The 22,582-nt window shown below is 43.3% G+C and overlaps 1 protein-coding gene and 1 pseudogene across 1 annotated transcript in view; one reads left to right on the top strand and one right to left on the bottom strand.

Annotated features, from left to right (window-relative positions):
• Nucleotides 1–10,388, bottom strand: part of LOC102863600 (casein kinase I isoform alpha-like) — a 25,143-nt gene extending 14,755 nt beyond the window's left edge. Inside the window, exon 1 of the mRNA XM_006899268.1 lies at nucleotides 10,288–10,388. Within this exon, the coding sequence (XP_006899330.1) occupies nucleotides 10,288–10,388 (101 nt within the window). The remainder of the gene's footprint in view (nucleotides 1–10,287) is intronic.
• A 160-nt stretch (nucleotides 10,389–10,548) lies between these two features.
• The window catches only part of LOC102863197, a 29,638-nt pseudogene continuing 17,604 nt past the window's right edge, over nucleotides 10,549–22,582 (top strand).

Here is a 22,582-nt window from a genome sequence, read left to right as displayed (position 1 = left end):
CCTTATTTTTTGCTATTTCCTTCAAAGCAGCTTGAACTTCTGCCTTCATCACCATAGGCTCTGGCTCAAATGCTATTTCATTAAATTCTTCTGTATCTGCGAATTCCTTTCGGTACAATGACTCAGTATATTCCTTCCATCTTCTTTTGATACCTCCTGGATCATTTAACATTCTATCTAAAGCATCCATGATTGTAGCAACTCGAGTTTTGAATTTGCTCTTCCGTTCCTTGAGCTTAAGAAATGCTGAACGAGTTCGACCCTGTACAAATATCCATTTGTATCTTAGTTTTTGCAAACACTTACCACACCATCAGCCTCACAAAAACAGGAATTTCTTCCTGTTTTATTTTCCTGCTGTACCCTTAACGTCTGATATAGTAACTGGAGTACTATATTTGTTGAAGGAATTAGTGAATGCTGGAAACAAATGCTGGACTTTGAGGACACAAAAATAAGTGTAGTCTTTTTCTTGAGAATAACACACTTGAACAGGGAGACACGGAGCCTTAGTGATATGTTCAGAGGACAATGGCTTTACCAAGACACTTGTTGACTATCAGATTCTGCATTTTCAGATGTTTCCTGGCTTTGTTTTGGGACTTCGAAGATGGCAGACCAAGTCCTTGCCTGCCAGACTTTATATTCTACTGGAATTGCATGATTTTTGTGTTTTTCTGTGAACTGGGGAATGCTCATTGTTGATTTGGATGATGGCTAGTGAAGGGGCTTTTGCCCTCCATGATAGTTGAACCATTAGCCAACCAACCAATATATTTTTCCAAGATCTCCTGAAGTCACAGCCTTTGCTTGGTGCCCATTCCACAATGAGGAAAATCAAGGCCCATATCCCCAAGGGGCCCAGTGAAGCCAGTGAAATAAGGGACTCAAAAATACAGAAAGACAGCTGGGAGTTCTACATGCTGGAGAAGCAGGGTAGATGAGAAGTGCCATGGAGTTCATACAAGCTACTTAAAGGAAGAGGCTCATGATTCAGCACGTAGGTCTTAGAGTTGGTGCCAGGGTTGAAGGCTGGCCTCAGCCCCTTAGTAGCTTGGTGAGCTGGGTGCTTGATCCCAGCTCTCTGAGCTCCAGTTCTTCATCTGAAAAATTCGATGTAAGGATACCCCTTGGGCTGTGATGCAGGTTAGATATGATGTGCGTGTCAAGCACTTAGCACAGTGTAACACATGGGAGTTTCTCAGTAAGTGGTTGCTTGGCTATAGAGGCACAGGGACCACCTGGCTGTGTTGCCCAGGACAATGTCATAGGTGAGCAATACATCTTGGCTGCAGTCAGGGACTTTCTCTGCTGGAGCATTTCTTGGGTGACTGCTGGGCTGGGAAACTACTGGACTGGGCACTTCCATCCCCAGTGTCATCGATTTATAAATTCATCCATTTATCCAAAGTCTGTTTAGAGTGATACCTTTATCATTAAATATCTGTGTGACCATAAAATAATGTTTCACTAATGAAACACTTAAGAATTGATTTTTGGGGTCTAACCAGAAGTTTTTTAATGAGTTTGCTGTCTGTATGTTCTACACCATGTTTTTATGTGCCATCGAGTCGCCTTCTACTTATAGAAACCCTATGCACAACAACCCTAAACCCTGCTCTATCTTACTGTCTCTGACACACCTACCTGCAATACCCCAGTCATTGAATCAATCCATGTCATCAAGGGTCTTCCTCTCTTGCGCTGCTCCTCCACCCTCCCAGGCATGATGTCCCTTTCCAAGGACTGTCCTGCCTTGCAACATGTCCAAAGTATGTTGAATGAAGCTACAGAATCCTTGCCTCCAAGGAGCAGCCTGATTTCGCCCTCTCTTGGATGAACCTGTTTGTTCTCCTGGTAGTCTGTGGTATATTCAATACTCTTCTCTAGCACCACAGCTCACAGGCAGCAATTCTCCTTCTATCATCCCTAGTCATTGTCCAGTTTTTTGATGCTTAGCAAGTAATTGCAAAGACTATGGCCTGCATCAGGTGCACCTTAGTCTCCAGACTGACATCGTTGCTCTTCAGTACTTTGGAGAGGTCTCTGATAACAGACTTTCCCAAGGCAATTCATCTTTTAGTTTCCTGTCTGCTGGTAACAAGAATGTTGATTGTGGAGACAAACAAACTAAAGCTGTTAATAATCTTCGTCTCTTCACCATCTAACATGATGCTGCCAATAGGCCCAGTGGTGAGAATCTTTGTTTTCTTGATGTTGAGCTTCAATGCATATTGAAGACTGCAGTCCTTGACCTTCTGCAGCAAGCGCTTCAAGTCCTCCTCAGTTTTAGCAAGCAAGGTTTGTCATCTGCTTAATGCAGATTGTTGATGAGTCTTCTTTCAATCCTGATGCCACATTTCTCCCAAATAATCTGTTCTGCATATAAGTTGAAAAGGTATGGAGATAGGACACATCCCTGGTGTACGCCCTTTCCAATTTTTAACCATGGAGTGTTTCTTTGCTCTGTTCTCACAACTGCCTCCTGGTCCAAGTTTAGGCTTTGTGTAAGTGCAATCAAGTGTTCTGGAATTCACATTCTCCTCAGAGTCAGCCACAGTTTGTTGTGATCCACACAGTCAAACGCCTTTTTATCGTCAATGAAACACAGACACATTTCTCTGGTACTCTCTGCTTTCAGCCAAGATTCATCTGACATTAGCTATAATATCCCTAGTACCATGGCCTCTTCTAAACCCAGCCTGCACTTCAGGCAGTTCTCTGTTGATGTGCTGTTTTGGTCATTTTTTTTATGACCTTCAGCAGAATTTTGGTTGCATGTTATATTTATGATATTGTTCAATAATTTCTGCATTCTGCCAGGTCACCTTTCTTTGGAATGGGAATAAATATAGATCTCCTCCAGTCAGTTGGCCAAGTGGTTGTCCTCCAGATTTCTTGGCATAACTTGGTGCGCTATTTGATGGCATTGAGAAGACTCACAATGACCCTATGCACAATGGTTTGCAAGCCTGCCTGACCTAGCAGCTTCCTCACAGACTCTGCTGTGCTCAAGCCCATTTTTGCAGTCACTGTGCTAATCCACCTCCTAGAGAATCTTCTCTCCTTCCTCAACCTTCCACTCTTCCAAGCATGACGTTCCTTTCCAAGGACAGCTGGCTCCTCCTGATGAAGTATGTGAGATTAAGTCTGACAATTGTTGCTTCTAAGGGGCACTCCAGTTGCACTTCTTCAAGACAGACTTGTTCATTTTCTTGATTATTTTTTGGTACTCCAATTACAAAGCATCAAAAATACTTGCAGTACATAAAAATACATATGTAGAAGTATCCTCTGTGAACCCAAATACATTCGTGGCTGTAGTTCCTTGGACCTTCTCACTCACATTAATTTGAGTGATGTTAATCCTCAAGGGAATGCAAACAAAAACCAGAATGTAACCCTACTTCACACCACCCACTAGATGGCTATCATCAAAACCCAAACAAAACAGGAAATAGCAATGGTGGTAGGGAAGTGGAGGAATTAGAACACCTATGTATCCCTGGCAAGAATGCAAAATGGTGCAGCCACTGGAGAAACCTCTGGAGATTACTCAATAATTGAAGCATAGAAATATCACATGACCCATCAATCTAAATTTTTATGCCAAAGACTCAAAAGGGCAGCAACTCAAACAAGCACTTGTATATCAATGTTCAATGTAGCATTTCTCCCAACAGCCAAAAGGTGCTTTCAGTTATTTTCTCTATAAAGGTCTTTGCCTTAAATGTAATGTGATGGTCATCAGTAGTTAATAGTTCTGACTCAGCAGTGATGACTTGGAAATGTTTGTGTTAGGGTTTTTTTTCCATATTTGACATTGTTGTTGTTGTTATGTGCTGTCGAGTCGTTTTCGACTCACAGCGACCCTATGCACAACAGCCCTAAACCCTGCTCTATCCTGCGCCAAGCACACCGCCTCTGACACACCCATCCCGATTACCCCAGTCACCGAATCAATCCATCTCATAGAGGGTCTTCCCCTCCTGCGCTGTCCCTCCACCCTCCCAAGCATGATGTCCCTCTCCAAGGACCCGTCCCTCCTGGCAACATGTCCAAAGTATGTCAGACGAAGCCCCAGAATCCTTGCCTCCAAGGAGTAGCTTGGTTTAATCCTCTCCAAGATGAATCTGTTTGTTTTCCTGGCAGTCCATGGTACATTCAGTCCCCTTCTCCATCACCACAGCTCAAAAGCATCCACTCTCCTTCTGTCCTCCCTAGTCACTGTCCAACTCTCTGATGCATAACAAGCGATTGCAAAGACCATGGCCTGTATCAGGCGCACCTTAGTCTCCAGAGAGACACCGTTGTTCCTGAATACTTTAGAGAGGTCCCTAACAGCAGGCTTTCCCATCGCGATATGCTTTTTGATTTCCTGACTGCTGGTGCCAAGAGTGTTGACTGTGGAGCCGAGCAAACTGAAGCTGTGAACAATCTCAATCTCTTTGCCATCCATCCTGATGCTGCCAATTGGTCCAGTGGTGAGAACCTTTGTCTTCTTGACATTGAGCCTCAGTCCATACTGAAGGCTGCAGTCCCTGACCCTTGCAGCAATTGCATGAGGTCCTCCTCAGTTTCAGCAAGCAGGGTTGTGTCATCTGCATAACACAGATTGTTAATAGATCTTCCACCAATCCTGATGCCACAATTCTCCTCATAGAGCCCAGCTTCTCGGATAATCTGCTCTGCATACATGTTGAAGAGGTATGGAGACAGGATGCATCCCTGGCGTACACGCTTCCCAATTTTGAACCATGCAGTGTTACCCTGCTCTGTTCTGACTACTGCCTCTTGATCCAAGTACAGGTTTCGCATTAGCACAATTAAATGTCCTGGGATTCCCATTCCTCTCAGAGTCAGCCACAGTTTGTTATGATCCACACAGTCAAATGCCTTTGCATAATCAATGAAACATAGATAGACATTCTTCTGGTATTCTCTGCTTTCAGCCAAGATCCATCTAACATCAGCAACAATATCCCTAGTACCATGACATGTATTTATTTATAGTAAGAACACTGGACTGAATAAGAGGTTGAGAAGGTGGCTTCAGACAAGATCACTTTTTTTTTTCAGTCTTGAATCTGTGCCATCCAAATTTCAAAATCATCTTTCGTTTTGTTAATTGACATTCTTTATTCATTGCCCAATTCCCCGCCCCCCCCCATTCATTCATTATTGCACTCTTCTCCCTTCCCAACCTTCCCCCCTAGTACACTACCCTCCTGGAAAAGTAAGAAAAACTCTTTCATTGTTTTACAAACCCTCCCCCAGTTCCACTCCACCATGCAGCCTTCTCTTTGGACTCCCATCATGACAAAAGTACCTAATCACATATCCCTTTTAAATAGTTTTCTCCTGCATGTCTTTCAATGCAGTATACATTATTGAACCCATCTTTCTCAGTCTCTCCTCAACCCTGAGGTCAGTCCTGTTTTACAACAGTGGCATCATGCAGCATTTGTCCTTTTGTGACTGAGATATTTCTCTCAGCATAATGTCCTCCAGGGTCGCCCATTTTGAATAATATTTCATGAGTTCCTTGTTTTTCAATGCAGTGTAGTATTCTGTTGTGTGAATATACCACAGCTTCTTTATCCATTCGTTTGTTGATGGGAGTTGTTTTTAATTTTTAAGAAGTCATTAACACCATTAACAAAGACAAATAACCGACTGGGTAAAATTTCAATGTATCCATCCTCCATAATGGATTTAAGTTGGTGTCGTTACGTACTGTTGAGTTAGAACCTGCTCATAGCAGCAGCTTTTCAGAAGCAGTAAATGACACAGGAAGAGTTTGCAATTCTTTCTCTGGCAGAGCAGCTGGTGGATTTGAACCGTGTACCTTTGGATGTACAGGAAGAAATTAAAAATATCATGGCCTGAATCAGGCATGTGTTGATCTTTAAATTGACATCTTTGCTCTTTAATACATTAATTATGTCCTTGACAGCAAATTTTCCCAATGCAACATGTCTTTTGCTTTATTTTTTGTTTTTGTTATTTTTCCTTGTAATTTTAGTGCAGCACTGAAAAAACAAGGAACTAATAAAATCTTACACAACATGGTGACACTTGAAGACATTATGCTGAGTGAAATATTTCAGCACAAAAGGACAAATACTGCATAAAAATCACTGTTGCAAAACAGGACTCACAGGGTTGGGGAAAATGGATAAAAGAGGGGATAAATGATAAACAGTGCATTGAAACAGATGAAAGAAAGCACTGTCTTTTGCTTTCTTGACTGCTGCTGATGTTGATGGTAAAATAATTTAATTGACAACTTCACTTTTTTTCTCTATCATGATGTTGTCCATTGGTGTACCAGTAAGGGTTTTTAATTTTCTTGACTTTGAGGTATAACTCATATTGGAGGTTTCAATTTTTTATATTCTTCAGCAAATGTTCAATTCCACTTCACTTTCTCAAGCAAGGCTGTGTCATCCGCATAAGGCAGATTATTGATGAGCCTTTCTCCAATTCTTGTGCTGCATTCTTCGGCCTGTAGTCCAGCATTCAGACAGAATTCAGGTATGGAGAAAGGATACAACCCTGAAGGACACCTTCCCTGATTTCAAACCATGAAGTGTTCTTTTATTCTGTTCTGACCAGTGCTTCTTGGTCTATGTAGAGATACCACATGAGCACAATTAAGTATTCTTGGATTCCCACTCTTCTCAGTGTTAGCTATCATTTGTTGTAATCCACACAACCAAATGTCTTTGTTAGATGCCATGAGGTCAGCTCTGACTCATAGTGACCCTCTGTACAACAGGCTGTAACCCTTCTGGATTCTACCCCGTCTTCAAAATCTCTGCTCAGCTTGAATCCATTGTTGCAGTCACTGTGTCTACACATCTTGTTGAAGGTCTTCTTTTCTTGTTCTTAGCCTATGCATAATTTGCAAACAAATAGTAAAAGCAGGCCTATTCCATCTCAAGGAAGGTAAATTAGTGTGTGGACTCATAAAAGCTCCTTTATGCTTATCTTAATAGACACAGTTATTCACTGACTTGGGATCTCAGACACTAATTGCTGGTTTCAGTGTCTTAAAGTGTTTCTGAAACCTGAGTCCTGATTTAAAAGGCAAGGCTTGTGAAATGAAACCAGGCCAAGGGAAACACGAATGCCTTGGTCATTTTTCACTTACCTGTGACACAAAGTTTTGCTAAGAATCACTCTCTTCACCTGTAAAAACACAAGCTCAATTGGCTTTGACGACTGCTGGGAAAATGCAATCTTGATGAATTAATTTGCACACACGACTTCCTTTCCACGGATGCCACAGATGGACAGGCACTCTGAATATTCTTGATTGTAAGTGGATGCACTTGTGGATTGCAAATGCAGTGTTTGATGAACATCAACAAAGGAATGGAGCTTCTGGCAACCTGCTAAGCTTAATTGTTGTTTTCATAAAAAAAAAGAAGGTAAACAAAGACCTTGTCATTCCTACAAAACACTTCTAAAACACTCAAACCAAACTCACTGCCTTTGAGTAATTCTAACTCATGATTTTCTGTGACTGTAGATCTCTATGAGAGGAGACAGCCCGCCTTTCTCCTGTGGATCACCTGGTAGATGTGAACCTGTGACCTTCTAGTTAGCAGCCTGACACATAATACACTATGTCACAACGGATGACTGTAAATTAATGGAATTGCTTTCTTTAAAAAGCCAAGTATTCCAGAGATGGACAAACAAATAATACATTCAGAAAAGCTCCTTTGTTGTCCTTATTCAGGGCATTGAGAACACTTGGTAATCTTTTTTTTTAATTGCTTCCTGGTTCTGACACATTTTTCCATTTCTTCATTTATAATCAGGCTTTTCCTTTAAAGAGATATGAATTTTTGAAAAGACACTAAAATAATATCTATTTGTGGAGTTAAATACAAGTGGATAAAAGGAGCAGGTGCAAGGTGAGAGTGGCCAAACCTGGCTTCTACCTGCTTCATTTAGGGGAACTTCCCCCATCAATAATATCCATAGTATCTCATAAATAACTACATGGTCAGATATGCCACCTGACAGGCTTCTGTAAATATTTCTACCAATCATTCTACCAATCTAATATTTGTTGCACCTTGACTCACAGACTTGACTCACAGTCGTGGAGTTTATTACGGAAATAGGTTTGGGAATGAGTGAGGCAAAGAATATCACACAATGCAAGTCCAGGTTTAGTCTAGAAATCCCACACCAGATTAACAAGGCAGAGTTTCTCAATTAGTCCAGGCATCTTCTCAGTCAACAAGTGAAAACCTAGGTTCATTTCAGCAGCACAAATAAACCTCTGGTTTCCTCAATCATCCAGCAAACTTTATCTCAGAACAATTATAAGACAGCTTTTCATTCAATCATGCAGAAATCAAAACTGTGGCTCCATCTCCAGAGCTCCTCTGCTTACATCTTGCCACGGTGTCTTAACAGCAGTTCCACAGTACCCTCACTCTCTCTCTTCCACTCCCATCATCTCACAATGTGGAATGAGCTCTCTCTTATATTGGTACCACAGCTATTGCTGATTTGCAAGATCATGTGTCTGCAGTTAAGGGTGGCGATCATGCCCCCCAATGGGGCTAACATAATGGCTAGAAAAGCCACAAACTGGGGGAATTCAAGCACCAGAAATATTTTGTCTCAGACTTCTAGGAGCTCTTGTCATTGTTAGGTGTTTTTTAGTTGATTACGACTCATTGCAATCCTAAGAAAACAGATTTACACCCTATCCTATCCTGTGCCATTCTCATCTCTGACACAATTGAACTCATTGTCATTGTGTCATTCCATCTCATTGAAGATAATGTACTCTTTTGCTGACCCTCCATCCTTCCAAGCATGATGTCTTTTCCCAAAGAATATACAGTCCTAGAAATATGCCCAAATTATGTGAGACAATGTTTCTCCATCCTTGCTTCTAAAACACTCTGGCTGCCATTTCCCTAAGATGTATCTGTTTGTTCTTTTTTCTTTTTTTGAAAATTTTTTTATTGGGAAAAAACATATTGGGGGTACAAGGAGGTGAGGGTTGGGGGCAGAAGGGTGAGGATGGGCAGGGATGCAGTTGCAGAGCTTCAGAAATTGGTTGGTAGGGGGAGCAGGTGAAGGAAATGAAAAGGATCCAGTAGGGACCAGATGCTACAGGAAAATGACAAGCATTTTCCAATGGTAATTAAATCAACTGTCTTATTGATTTGGGGACTGGATGCTGACTCTCTGGCTTCTTCATGCTGAACAGGGGTGTTGATGTGAAGGGGGAAAGGGAGGACACTTTATCACCTTACTAGTGATCTTGGGTTAAGGCTGTTTGCCTTCTTGTTCTGTTAGAAAATATTTCCTGTCATTTGCTCCCCTCTGGACTGCAATGTGTTTTCCCAGGTGGGTGCAGTGGGGATGGCTGGTTGAACCCAGAGGCTCCACCCTCCTTTGCTTCTTTAGCTGGCAGTTGTATTTCCTTTTTGTCACTGGCACTGAGTTCGGGGTCAGGTCTGAAGTAAAACTCAGTGGTAAGGTTACCTGTAGGAAAGGGAGCAAACCTAGAGAGAACAAACTTGTGAGTTACAAATAGAGAGGTTTTGGGGGTGTTGCTTTCAGGTTTACTGGGGGAGAGGGTGGCAGAAAGTAGCCTAGGTAAAATTCTCTGGATACCCTAGGCAGGTTTTTTTTCCTACCCAGGGGACAGATGGCACAATCTGGGGACTGAGGAGCTCACCCTGAGGGCCGTGATGGCCTCACCCCGAGCTGAGGGCCAAAGACAGCCCGCCCCGGGCAGAGGGCCGTGACGGCTCGCCCCGAGCTGAGGGCCTAGGACAGCCCATCCCGGGCAGGGCAACATCCCCAATGGGCTGGCTGGTACACTCCCCCTCTAATTTCCCCCACCCCAATCTGGTCCCCTCACCTGACCAAGGACTGTGTGGCCAGGGACGGCATCTCCAATTCCAGCACCCCCATTTCCCTCCATAAGTGTTCATACTATAATTTGAAGTAGGTGTCACTGCCCTCCCCCTTTATAAATGGCAAAGGGAACCTAAGAATTGTGAACAGGCTCCCCCCAGGTCTAAAAGCTTTTGGCAGAAGCATTCAACAGATCAAAATATGTGGTGCATTTAGGATGTCGGTCCTGTTGGACATGCTGCCAGTGTTAAGTGTCATCAAGTAGACAACTCACAGTGACTTTCAGCAATCCATTGTATAGGTGATCATCTCTGGTTTTCCAAGGAAACCCAAACCTGTAGGCAGTGGGGCGCACATCCCCCCCACAGGTGATGGGGTGCGCACCCTATCTCCCATGTGGGTGGCCGGTGGGCATGTATCATCTTGTGTGTGGGCAGCCGGTGGGCGCCATGCCCCAGCGCGGGCTGCTGGTGGGTGTGCGTCATCTCGTGCACAGGCAGCCAGTGAGGGTGGGTACACGCCATCCCCTAGCATGGGCGGCCTGCGGGCACACGTCATCTTGCATTCAGAAGACTGGTGGGCGCTTGCCATCTTCCGTGCGTCATCTCCCACGTGGGTGGCTGGCGAGCACATGTCATCTCCTGCATGGACAGCCAGTGGGCACCATCCCCCAGCACGGGCAGCTGGTGGGCGCCCATCATCTTACACACGGGCAACTGGCGGGTGCGCGTCATCTTGTGCGGGGGCAGCCAGTGGGGGTGGGTGTGCGCCATCCCCCAGCGCGGGGGACCCATGGGCGTGCGTCATCTCGTACACAGGCAGCCAGTGGTTGTGCACCATCCCCCAGCACGGAAGGCGAGCAGGCATACGCCATCTCCCACATGTGTGACTGGAGGGCGGGCACCATCCCCTAGCGTGGGTGGCCGGTGGGCATGTGCCATCCCCCCCCGCCCGCGTGGCTGCTGGGTGAGTGCCATCTTCCACGTGGGTGGCTGGTGGGTGCAAGCCATCTCCCGTGTGTCACCTCCCACATGGTTGGCTGGCAGTTGCGCTTCATCTCGCATGTGGGAGGCCAGTGGCCACCGCTTCCCCTGCAGCTGCCATCTTGGTTCCAAGAATTCTTTCCCCAGAACCAGTCCACTTTGCCACAGTGTGGCAGCTCCGCTGCACCAGTCCTAGGGAGGCCCGTTGCCCACTGTCCATCCTGGGTGAGGGATTCCATAGGTTCCGGCTGTGGGAGCTTCATGGAGCTGCAGCTGCAGTGTGGTGCAGTGCGGGCTCTTCGGGACGGGGTTGGGAGCTGCAGCACTCACCCATTCTTCCTTGCGAATCTGTGAATTCTTGTTGTTGAGCCTCAATCCTCACTGAAGACCAGTCATCAACTGTCTAATTTTTCAATTATCAGAAACAGAAGTTTGTAGGAGGCCATAGTGCTCCTGTTCCAAGTGATCCACTGCTCCCGCAGCTCACCACGTTGTCTCTGCCTCCGCCGCCATCTTGATTCTCTGTATCTGTTTGTGCTTAAAGAAGTCCATGAATATTAAGTACTCTTCTTCAACATCACAGCTCAAAGGCATCAATTCTTCTTCTGTCATCCTTTTTAAACTGAAAAGCTTTCTGATGGAAAGCAAGTGATTGAAAAGGCTATGGCCTGAATCAGGGGCACCTTAGTCTTCAAACTGACATTGTTGCTCCTCAGTAATTTGGAGAGGTCACTGGTAACAGACTTGTCCAAAGCAATAAATCTTCTGATCTCCTGACTTCTCTTACCAAGGATATTGTTTGTATATCCAAGTGAGATGAAATCTTCATAATTTCAATCTTTTCTCTATCATAATGTTGCCTGTTGATCCAGTGGTGAGGATTTTTGTTTTCTTGATGTTGAGATGCAGTGCATATTGAAAGCTGTAGTCTTTGATCTTCTGCAGCAATCCCTTCAAGTCCTCACTTTCAGCAAGCAAGGTTGTATCATCTGCATAACAGAGGTTGTAGATGAGTCTTCCTCTGGTCCTGATGCCACTTTCTTCTTCATAGAGTCCAAATTCTCAGATGATTTGCTCAACATACAGATTGAATAGGTATGGAGAAAGGATATAGCCCAGATGCACACCTTCCCTGATTTTAAACCATGCAGTGTTCCATTGCTCTGGACAATAGCTTCTCGGTCTAAGTTTAGGTTTTGTATGAGAAAAATTAAGTGGAAATCCAAAACCAGGGTATTGACCAGGCCATGCTCACTTTGAAGACTCTAGAAGTTCCAACCTTGTCTTCCTCCTGGCTTCCTGTGGTCCCTGAAAATCTTTCATGTGTTGCTTGTTCCTTAGCTTGTAGATACATCAATCCAATCTCTGCCTCCTTTTTCTTTTATTATTATTAATTTTAATGAATGTTTTACAGAGACTTTGGATTTCCATTCATTAATTGTTGCATTTTCTCCCTGCCCACCCCTCCCCTGCCAGTTCGCTCTTCTCTTTGAAAGTTAAAGAAAAAATCTTTCATTGTTATACAATCCCTTTCCCCAAGTCCACTCCACTATGCAGCCTTCATTCTGGACTCTTGTCATGATAATAATACCTAGTCATATATCTCTTTTAAACAGTTCTGTCCCTCATCTGTATCAATACATTATTTATCCCCTCTTTCTCAGTTTCCCCTCAACCCTGATGTCAGTCCCATTTTACGACAGTGGCACTATGCAGTATTTGTCCTTTGTGACTGAGATATTTCACTCAGCATAATGTCCTTCAGGGTCACCCATTTTGAATAATATTGCATGAGTTCCTTGTTTTTCAATGCAGTGTAGTATTGCATTATGTGAATATACCACAGCTTCCCTATCCATTCGTTTGTTGGTGGGCATTTAGGTTGTTCCCAACTCTTTGCTATTGTGAACAAAGCCGCAATAAACATGAGTGTGCATTTCTGCCTCCTTTTTCATGTGGCCACCTTTCCTCCGTGCCTTGTCCTCACTTCAAGCACTCCCAGCCACTCCCCTGTACCTCTTTGTTTGTCTCTTCTCTTTTTGATAAGGACCTCGGTCATATTGGAAGAAGTACAGCGAGAATGCTTCTTAGAAGTGAGGACGTTGAGACTTCATCCAACACTTTGTGCATGTTATCAGAGGCCACCAATCACTGGAGAATGATGGGTCAAGTTGAGTCAACAGAAAGGGTGAAAGATCATCAACAAAACAGATTGACAAGGTGGCTGCAACATTGCAACCCAAACATAGCAGTGATGGTGAGGATGAAGCAGAATTAGACACCATTTAGTTCTGTAGTTTGTGGGAACATTATGAGTGGGAACCAATCCGACAGTACCTACCAATAAAAACTGTATTAGGAGTGAGCTCTGGTGGCCTCGTGGGTAAGGAGTTGCACTGACAACCCAAAGACGGGATGTTCAAACCTTATCCTTGGGAGAAATATGGACAATGACCTCTGGTGCAATTTATGTTATTGTTGTTGTTAAGTGCCATCGAGTTGCAGGCGACTCATAGCGACCCTATGAAGGAGAGTCCTCAACGCTTGGGTGCCTTTCATCCTCTCTCCAGGTTCATAGGGTTTCAGGAGGCAAGCTATTACGGAAGGGGATGCCACTCCTCCTTCTAAGCTTGTTTTAATCGGAGAGCTCCAACCCACTCTTTGTCCACATTGGGTAGCCAACCATTAATACACTTGACACATCAGTGTCACAGTGTTCAGCCTCACAGCAACCACAAGTTACCACTGTACGGCAACTTGTACACCAGGGCTATACGACCTAGAGGAATGTCTGAACAAAAACAATGAAAGGCAGGCCCAAGGGCTGTGGATTAAAAGTCACCCACCTTCGGCTTGGTAGCATGGCCTTCTATCCACTGGGCCAGCTGGTCTCTCTCTCTATGTTGATGTTGTTAAGTGCCATCAAGTTGCAGGCGACTCATAGCGACCCTATGAAGGAGAGTCCTCAACGCTTGGGTGTCTCTCATCCTCTCTCCATGTTCATAGGGTTTCCAGAGACAAGCTATTACGGAAGTGGATACCACTCCTCTTTCTAAGTGCCTCTGAAAACCTGTTGAGAGTCAGCTCTGTGTTGGTTTGAACTTGACAGCACATAATGGCAATGGCCTTCAGTTTGATTAGTTTGTCTGAAGCTTTTCAGTCTCAAATTCCCTCTGGTTTGGATAAAATTCTGTTCATCTGTTGAAGCAGATGAACGAGGCTGGACACAACCCAAATGCTCACTAAGGCCCATGCTTTACCCAAAGGCCATGCTTTTCTGGTGGTTCAAATTTACCAGCTTCCATGGAGGAAAGATGGGCAATCTCCTCCTATTTCATTTGCAGCCTCCAAATCCCAATGGAGGGTCAGCTATGAGTCAGTTCTGACTTGATATCAATGAGTAGGGGAGTGATGTAGTGTTCTTGTTAGGTGCCATCAAGTCAAGTATAACTCAAGGAGACCCTGCAAACAACACATCAAGCCATCATATCCTCACAGTCTCTGCTGTGCTCAAGCCCAGTTGGCTTCCATAAAGGTTTAAAGCCATTGAACCCCCATGGGGCAATTCTATTCTGTCCATAGAGTCACTTTGAGTTGATCAGAGGGTTTAGTTTGTTTCTATTTTTAATACCCCCCCCCTTTTCTGTATTTAGCAATTCTAGGGAGCCAGACGCAATGAGGCGGTTTGATACTGTGAGAAGCTCCATGCAAATTGATCAGACTCAAACCTATTGCTGCTTATTTGATTAAAATCCATAGCGACCCTATAGGAAAGAGCCAAACAGTCCCATAAAAGCACACTGCCTCACTGTTCCTCCGTGGAGAAGCTGGCGAGTTTGAACCACAGACTTTCTAGTTAGTAGCTGAACTCCTTAACCATCAGGGCTCCTCTCCAGAGAGATCAAGTGATAGGTTAAGTGACACTCATTTGAGGACATGAAGAGGTGGGGAAAGGAATGCAAATAGGTTGTTCCTGTCCTTCTGTCCCCTTCAGAACATGTTTGGGTTCCACAGAGTCTTATCTTGCTTGATAAAGAGGAAGTTACACAGAAATCTGGCAGAAGTCATGGACTTCGCTATCCTCCATCATCCTTTGGTTTCTCAAGCACGCTTTGCTGAGAGGTTTGGCTTGGCTGATGGTGAGTTTTTAAGAGAGTGAAAAAAGACTGAGAGGTGAGGGCGAAATAACTTACCTGGTGAAAACATTGTGCCTTTAGGAAAGGATTTTATTATTATTTTTAGAAGATATTTAAGAGGATTATTATAAAGAGCAATAAATCCACATGGTAATAAAAAATTAAAATAGTATAAAAGGAGTTTATCAACATTATTATAAACTCTTATAAAGGTATTAGGGAACTCTGGTGGCCTACTGGCAAGAAATTGCACTGCAGTCTCGAAGGCATGTAGTTCAAACCCACCAGCTGCTTCATGGGAGAAAGATAGACAATCTCCTCCTATGTGATTAACTGCCTCTGAAAACCTGCCAGAGGGTCAGCTAGGGGTCAGTTCTGACTTGATGACACACAGCAACAACAAAAGTATTAATAATTGCACATATACACTTTTGGTTAGGTATATGATAGTTTATGAGAAAAATTCTTGTGTTATTCCCCCCCATTTAGTCTTGGAGCTCTGTGGCCTAGTGGGTAAGGAGTTGTACTACCAACCCAAAGACAGGAAGTTCGAATCTACCAACTGCTTTGTAGGGTAAAAATGAGCAGTTTCCTCTTATGTGAATCATAGCCTCTGGAAGCTCACCAATTAGTTCATTGCAACTTGACAGCAATGAATTGAGTTGAATGCTGGAGAACATTCCCCACCAACTTCCATGTAGCTGTTGTTTTCTTTGGCAGAATTCTGAGTGTACCCAGCTCACCAACTGTTGGAGTTAAGGCTATTTCTGAGATTGTAAACAATATTGTCAGAAAGTTTGAATTAAGAGTTTTTTGGTTGCTGTTGTTTTTAATATATGGAGGGAGAGTGGTACAGCGGTAGGATTCTGGCCTTCGTTGGAGAAACCCAGGTTCAAGGCCCAGCCAGTGCTTCTCATGTGCCATTCACCTCTCTGGCAGTGGGGGCTTCTGTGTTGCTCTGATGCTGATTGGATTCCAGTGGAGCTTTCCAACTAAGACAAATTAGGCAGAACGACTTAAGATGTGCTTTGAAAAAACCAGCCAGTGGAAACTCTGTGGGTCACATTGCTCCAATCCCAAGTCTGTCGTGGAGCTGGTGCAAGGCTAGGCAAACACTGGTTCAAAACCATAGTGGGTCACGGGAGAAACCCCTCAGCCTTCCCTCCCTCCTCTGCTGGCTGCTGCTCCTACTTCCTTTTGTCCAAACCCAGCCGCTGACGCCTGTTGCCAAGGGAACCAGGTGATTGATTTCAGAGCAGTCAGCTTCCTGTACCAGGCTGAGTATAGAAGGCAGGGGATAGATCTGTGAACATGTCCACTCTGTCTATGGCAATCCCTAGAAGTGCTATTGCTGCCTCAAAGGATGTGTGCATATATATGCTTTATAAGTCAATACCCTTTTTACACTTTCTATGAGATTCTCCTCCAATATTCTATTTCTGTGAGGTTTTCTTTCTTTCCCCCCTTTTTTCCTCTTTTCTAAAAATTAATTTTAATGAATGTTTACAGAGATTTTGGATTTCCATACATTCATTGTTGCATTTTATTCCCTGCCCACCACTCCCCTCAGTTAGCTTTTCTATTTGAAAAGTAAAAGAAAAATTATTTCATTGGTATAGAACCCCCCACCCCCACCCCGAGTACACTCCACTATGTAATCTTCATTCTGGACTCTTGTCATAACCATAATACCCAATCATATATCACTTTCAAACAGTTTTCTGAACACCCTATTTCCCATTTTGTGGAGTTTTTCTTGGAGAACGTGAGGCCAAGGTACTCCGTAGAGTTAAGGATGGTGAAACCTGGTCTCACAGACCTGGCTCACAGGAGGAGCCAGTCTAGGCTGGGAAAGGGAGAGGGCCAGAGAAAGAAGCCAAGAGATGGACCATCAATAAGACATATTGACACAGTGATGTAACAATGGACTTGAACTTGTCCGAGATTGAGAGGACGGCACAGGACAGAGCAGGTTCAGACCTGTTGTTCATAGGGGTCCTATGGTTGCAGTTGCCTCTGCAACACCTGTCAACACGAAGTTTTCTGTTTTGCATTTTTGTATTGAGAATGACTTTCCTTATGCCTAAAGAGTTAGTTGTAAAAAAAAAAAATAGAGTTAGTTGTCTTAGCTTCCCTTTGTCTGCAGATATCTGTATTTGATTTTCAGTATTGGAGGGATGGCACAAGATAGAACAGGCTTCAGATCTGCTGTTTAGTTGGGTTGCTGTGAATAGTACTTAATGGAACCTAGCATCAACAACAACAAAAAGAACAAATTGAAAGATCATAAAAATCATTTCATTGACTATTATAGTCCTAGGCTGGCAATTATTTTCTTTCAAACATACTGTCTTCTTAGTTGTAATGCTTCTGCTACAATTCAACGCTTAGTCCCAATGTTATCCCACAGCTTTTACATTATTCTCTTTGTCTTTGACTTTCAGTAGCTTGACTGAGGTGTGCCCAGGAGTAGTTTTCTTCATGTTTGATTTCAGTGAAAATTTGAGCCTATATTCAAATTTATCTAATTAATTTTAGAAAATTCTTATTTATTTTAATTTTTTGTTTCTGCTCTACTTTCCAATTACATATCTATTATCTCTTTTTACTATGTCCCATTTATCTTTTAGTTTTTCCCACCAAATTTTCCATCATTTTCCCCTCTGGTTTTAGTGGAGATATTTTCCTCTATTTACCAGTCGTACACTGATTGTATGACCGATTGAAACAACAGCAGCATAGAGAGAGATTGGTTGACCTAGTGGACAGAAAGTGAAGCTACCAAGCCAAAGGTAGGTGACTTTAATCTGCGGCTATAAGGCCTGTTTTTAATTTTTTTTGTGTGAAACATTCTTCTAGGTCGTATAGCCCTGGTCTGTCCACTTGCTGTACAGAGGTAACTTGTGGTTGCTGTGAAGCTGAACACTGTGACACTGATGCGTCAAATGTGACAATGGTTACCCATGGTGGACAGTGTTTGGTGGAGCTCCCTGATTAAAACAAGCTTGGAAGCAGGAGTGGCATCCACTTCCAAAATAGCTTGCCTCTGGAAACCCTATGAACGTGGAGAAAGGATAAAAATTATACAGTGCTCAGGCCTTTTGTTCATAGGGTCGTTATGAGTCACCTACGACTTGATGGCGCTTAACAACAATAACAACAACACACTGATTGTTGTCATTATTATGTGTTGTTGAGTCACTTGTGACTCACAGCCACCCGATGTAAAACAGCTCTGAACCCTGCTCTATCCTGAGCCAACTTCATTGTCTCTGACACACCTATCCCCATTACCCTAGTCACTAAGTCAGTCCATCTCATTCAGGGTCTTCCTCTCTTGTGCTGTCCCTCTTCTCTCTCAAGCCTGATGTCCCTGTCCAAGGACTTGTCATTTCTTGCAACATGCCCAAAGTATGTAAGATGGGGCATCCAAATCCTTGCCTCCAAGGAGCAGCCTGATTCACCCTCTCGAGGATGAACCTGTTTGTTTTCCTAGCAGTCCATGGTATATTCAATACTCTTACATCAATTCAAATGAGAGAGGTACTACATTATATCACACTATGGAAGAGGAATCAGTACAAAGACTGTCAAACCACTAACAATCATAACTTCCTCAACTTAATACAAACCTTCAACTTTATAGAGGTTGTTGTTACATACTTTCGAGTAGACTGTGACTCATAGTGACCCAAGAACAATAGCTGAACCTTGCCCTGTCCTGAGCCAACCTCACTGTCTCTGACATGCCTACCCTATTGCAACAATCACTGTGCCAATCAATCTCATCTTCCTCTTCTGTGCTGACCCTCTACCCTTCTAAGTATAATATTCTTCTCCAAGGACTGGTCTCTCCTGGCAACATGCCCGATGTTGTTGTTGTTACGTGCCATCGAGTCACCTGTGATTCACAGTGACACTATGTACATTCTGAACCCTGTTCTATCCTGTGCCAATCTCACTGTCTCTGACACGCTTGTTCCTGTTACCCCAGTCACTGTATCAATCCACCTCATCCAGGGTCTTCCTCTCCTGTGCTGATGCTACACCCTTCCAAGCATGATGTCCTTCTGCAAGGACTGGTCCCTTCTGGCAACATGCCCAAAGTATATGTGAGACAGAGCTTCAAAATTCTTGTCTCCAGATAGCAACTTGGTTTCACCCTTTCCAGGACAGAGGCAGTCCATGGTGTATGTTCAAGACTCTTCTCCCACACCACAAACTCAAAAGTATTTTCTTCTGTCATCCTTAGTCATTGTCCAGTTCTATGATGCATGGCAAGTAATTGTGAAGAACATCGTCTATATCAGGCAAACCTTAGTCTTTAGACTGACATCTTTGCATTTCAGCACTCTGGAAAGGTCCGTGATAACAGACTTTCCTAATCCAATTCATCTTTTGATTTCCTGGCTGCTGATTCCAAGAGTGTTAATTGTGGACTTGAGCAAGCTGAAATTATTAATGATCTCATTCTCTTCTTTATCTATCAGGGTGCTGCCAATTTGCCCAGTGGTGAGAGCTTTTATTTTCTTAATATTGATCTTCAGTCCATATTGAAAGCTGAAGTCCTTGACTTGCTGCAGCAGATGCTTCAGGTTCTCTTTGGTTTCAGCGAGAAAGGTTTTGTCACCTCCATAACGCAAGTTGTCAATGAGTCTTCCTCCAACTCTGATACCACTTTCCTCCTCATAAAGACCAGCCTCCTGAATGATCTGTTCCACATGTAGATTGAAGAGGTATGGAGATAGGCCCAAAATAGACACTTTTTTTCACCTGAAAATATATCGGAGGATTCATTCTTCCCCTAAAAGTCAAGTTTGTGACAGCTAAGGATCTTATTTCAGTTGTTTTGCTTTATTTATCATTAGATGATGTCAAGTCAGAATGGGCTTATAACTGACCCTCTAGTGGGTTTTCAGAGGCTGTAAATTGAGTGGGAGGAGATTGTGTATCTTTCGGTCATGGAGGAAGCTGGTGAGTTTGAACCACCTGCCTTTAGGTTGAAAGGGAAACTCCTTACTCACTAGGCCACCAGAGCTCTTTTAGTTTACATTGTTGTTGTTGTCATCATGTGCTGTTGAGTCACCTGTGACACTTAGTGACCCTACATACAATAGCTCTAAACTCTGCCCTGTCCTGAGCCAACCTCACTGTACTCAACATACCTATCCCCATTTTCTCAGTGACTGGATCAATCCATCTCATCCAGGGTCTTCCTCTTTTGTTCGGTCCCTCCACTCTTTCAACATGATGTCCTTCTCCAAGGAAGGGTCCCTCCTGGCAACGTGCCCAAAGTATGTGAGATGGAGCTTCAAAATCCATTGAGTCCAAGGAGCAACTTGACTTCACCATCTCCAGGACAGACCTCTTTGTTCTTTTGGCAGTCTGTGGTATGTTCAGCACTCACCTCCAGCACCACAAGTCAAAGGCATCAGTTCTTCTTCTGTCAATACTTATTCATTGTCCAGCTTTCTGATGAATAGCAAGTAATTGAGAAGGCCATAGCCTAGATCAGGTGCACCTTGGTCTCTAGACAGATACTGTTACTCTTTGGTTTGCATTAGGAATATTTATTACAGGTTATACTTCTACTTTCACCAAAAATGGATAAATAACCCAAGAAACTGGACTATGTGAAAAATAATGTGACCATCAGGGTTGGAGAAAGACTCATTAACAAGCTGCAATATGCTGATAATATGTCTTGTTTAGGGAAGATGAAGATTCGAAGCTCTTATAATTAAGATCAATAGCTATAGCCTTCTGCATGCATTTCACACCCACAAAAGGAAAACAAAACCCCTCAAAACTGAATAAGCAACATTATGATATAAGGAGAAAAGATTAAAATTGTTAAGGATTTAATTTTATTTGGATTCACAATCAACTGAATCAATTACCCATGGAAGCAGCAATCAACAAATAGGACTGCATATTACAAGGGGTACAGCTGCTATCAAAGGCCTTTTAAAAGTGTCAGCAGCAAATAATGGCGACAGTGTAGAGAGACTGGAACTGTTAGACACTGGTGGTGGAAATGTAAAATGGTATAACCACTGCAGAAGGCAGTCTGGTACTTCCTCAAAAAGTTGAAAACAGAAATACCATTCGAGCCAGTTGTCCCACTAATGGGAATAGACCCCAAAGAAATCAGAGCAAACAGATGTATGCACACTCATGTTTCTGCATTATTCACAGTACCAAAGAGACGGAAGCAGCCCAAGTGCCCATCAACAAATGGATGACTAGAGAAACTGTCTTATATCCACACTGCAGAATACTAAGCAGCATAAAGAAACAGTGAACTTGTAAAACACAGCACAGTATGGATGAGTCTGGAAGACAATATGCTGAGTGAAATATCTCAGTCACAAAAAGACTGATACTGCCTAAGACCGTTGTGATAACAATAGATATATACAGGGGGATTCGAAGGGGTAGAGCAGGGAAAGAATGGATAGATAATGAACACTGCACTAGAATGGATGAAGAAAAGGAATGGCTAATTAGACATTGTTTGCATAAAAACTATTCAGTGCTCCCTGCTCTGTTCGCACAACAGCCTCCTGTTCCAGGTTTACATTCCACATGAGCACAATTGAGTGCTCTGGGATTCCCATTCTTCTCAGTGTCAGCCACAATTTGTGATGCTCAAATTAAAATGTCTTTGCATAGTCAATAAAGCACAAACAGACATTGTTCTGGTATTCCTTACTTTCAGCCAGGATTCATCTGTCACCAGCAATGATATCCCTGGTGCTGCAATCTCTTCTAAATCATGCTTGAACATCTGGCAGTTCCCTATCTATGTACTGTTCCAGCAATTTTTTTAATGATCTACAGCAGTATTGTTTGCCTGTGATATTAATGATATTGTTCCATAATTTTCAAATTCAGTCAGATCACCTTTCCTAGAAATGGGAAGAAATATGGACCTCCTCCAATCAATTGGCCAGACAGATGTCCTACAAATTTCCTGGCATAGACTGGTGAGCACATCCAAGGCTGCATCTGTTAATTGAAACAAATCAATTGGTAACCCATGGATTCCTGGGACCTTATTTTTTTGCCAATGCCTTCAATGCAGCTTCTACTTATTCCTTCATTACCATTGGCTTTGGTTCATATGGCACTTTCTAAAACTTTTAAGTGTTAATTCTTTCTGGTACAGTGATTCTGTGTATTCCCTCAATCTTCTTTGATACTTTCTGGGTCATCCAATATATTGTTCATGTTGTTGTTGTTATGTGACATCGAGTCGTTTGCGACTCATAGCAACCCTATGTACAAGAGCTCTAAACGCTGTTCTATCCTGTGCCAAACTCGCCATCTCCAATGCACTTATTCCCACTGCTCCAGTCACAGAATCTATCTATCTCATCGAAGGTCTTCCTCTCCTTCGCTGCCCCCCCCACTCTTCCAAACGTGATGTCCCTCTCCAAGGACCAATCCCTCCTTGCAACATGCCCAAAGTGTGTCAGAGGAAGCTTCAGAATCCTTGACTCCAAGGAGCATTCTGGCTTCACCTTCTCCAGGACAAACCTGTTTGTTCTCCTAGCA

Source organism: Elephantulus edwardii, unplaced genomic scaffold, assembly GCF_000299155.1.
Source record: "Elephantulus edwardii isolate Elephantulus edwardi_28Jun2011 unplaced genomic scaffold, EleEdw1.0 scaffold00250, whole genome shotgun sequence".
NCBI lineage: Eukaryota > Metazoa > Chordata > Mammalia > Macroscelidea > Macroscelididae > Elephantulus > Elephantulus edwardii.
This window is presented reverse-complemented; position numbering and strand designations above follow the sequence as displayed.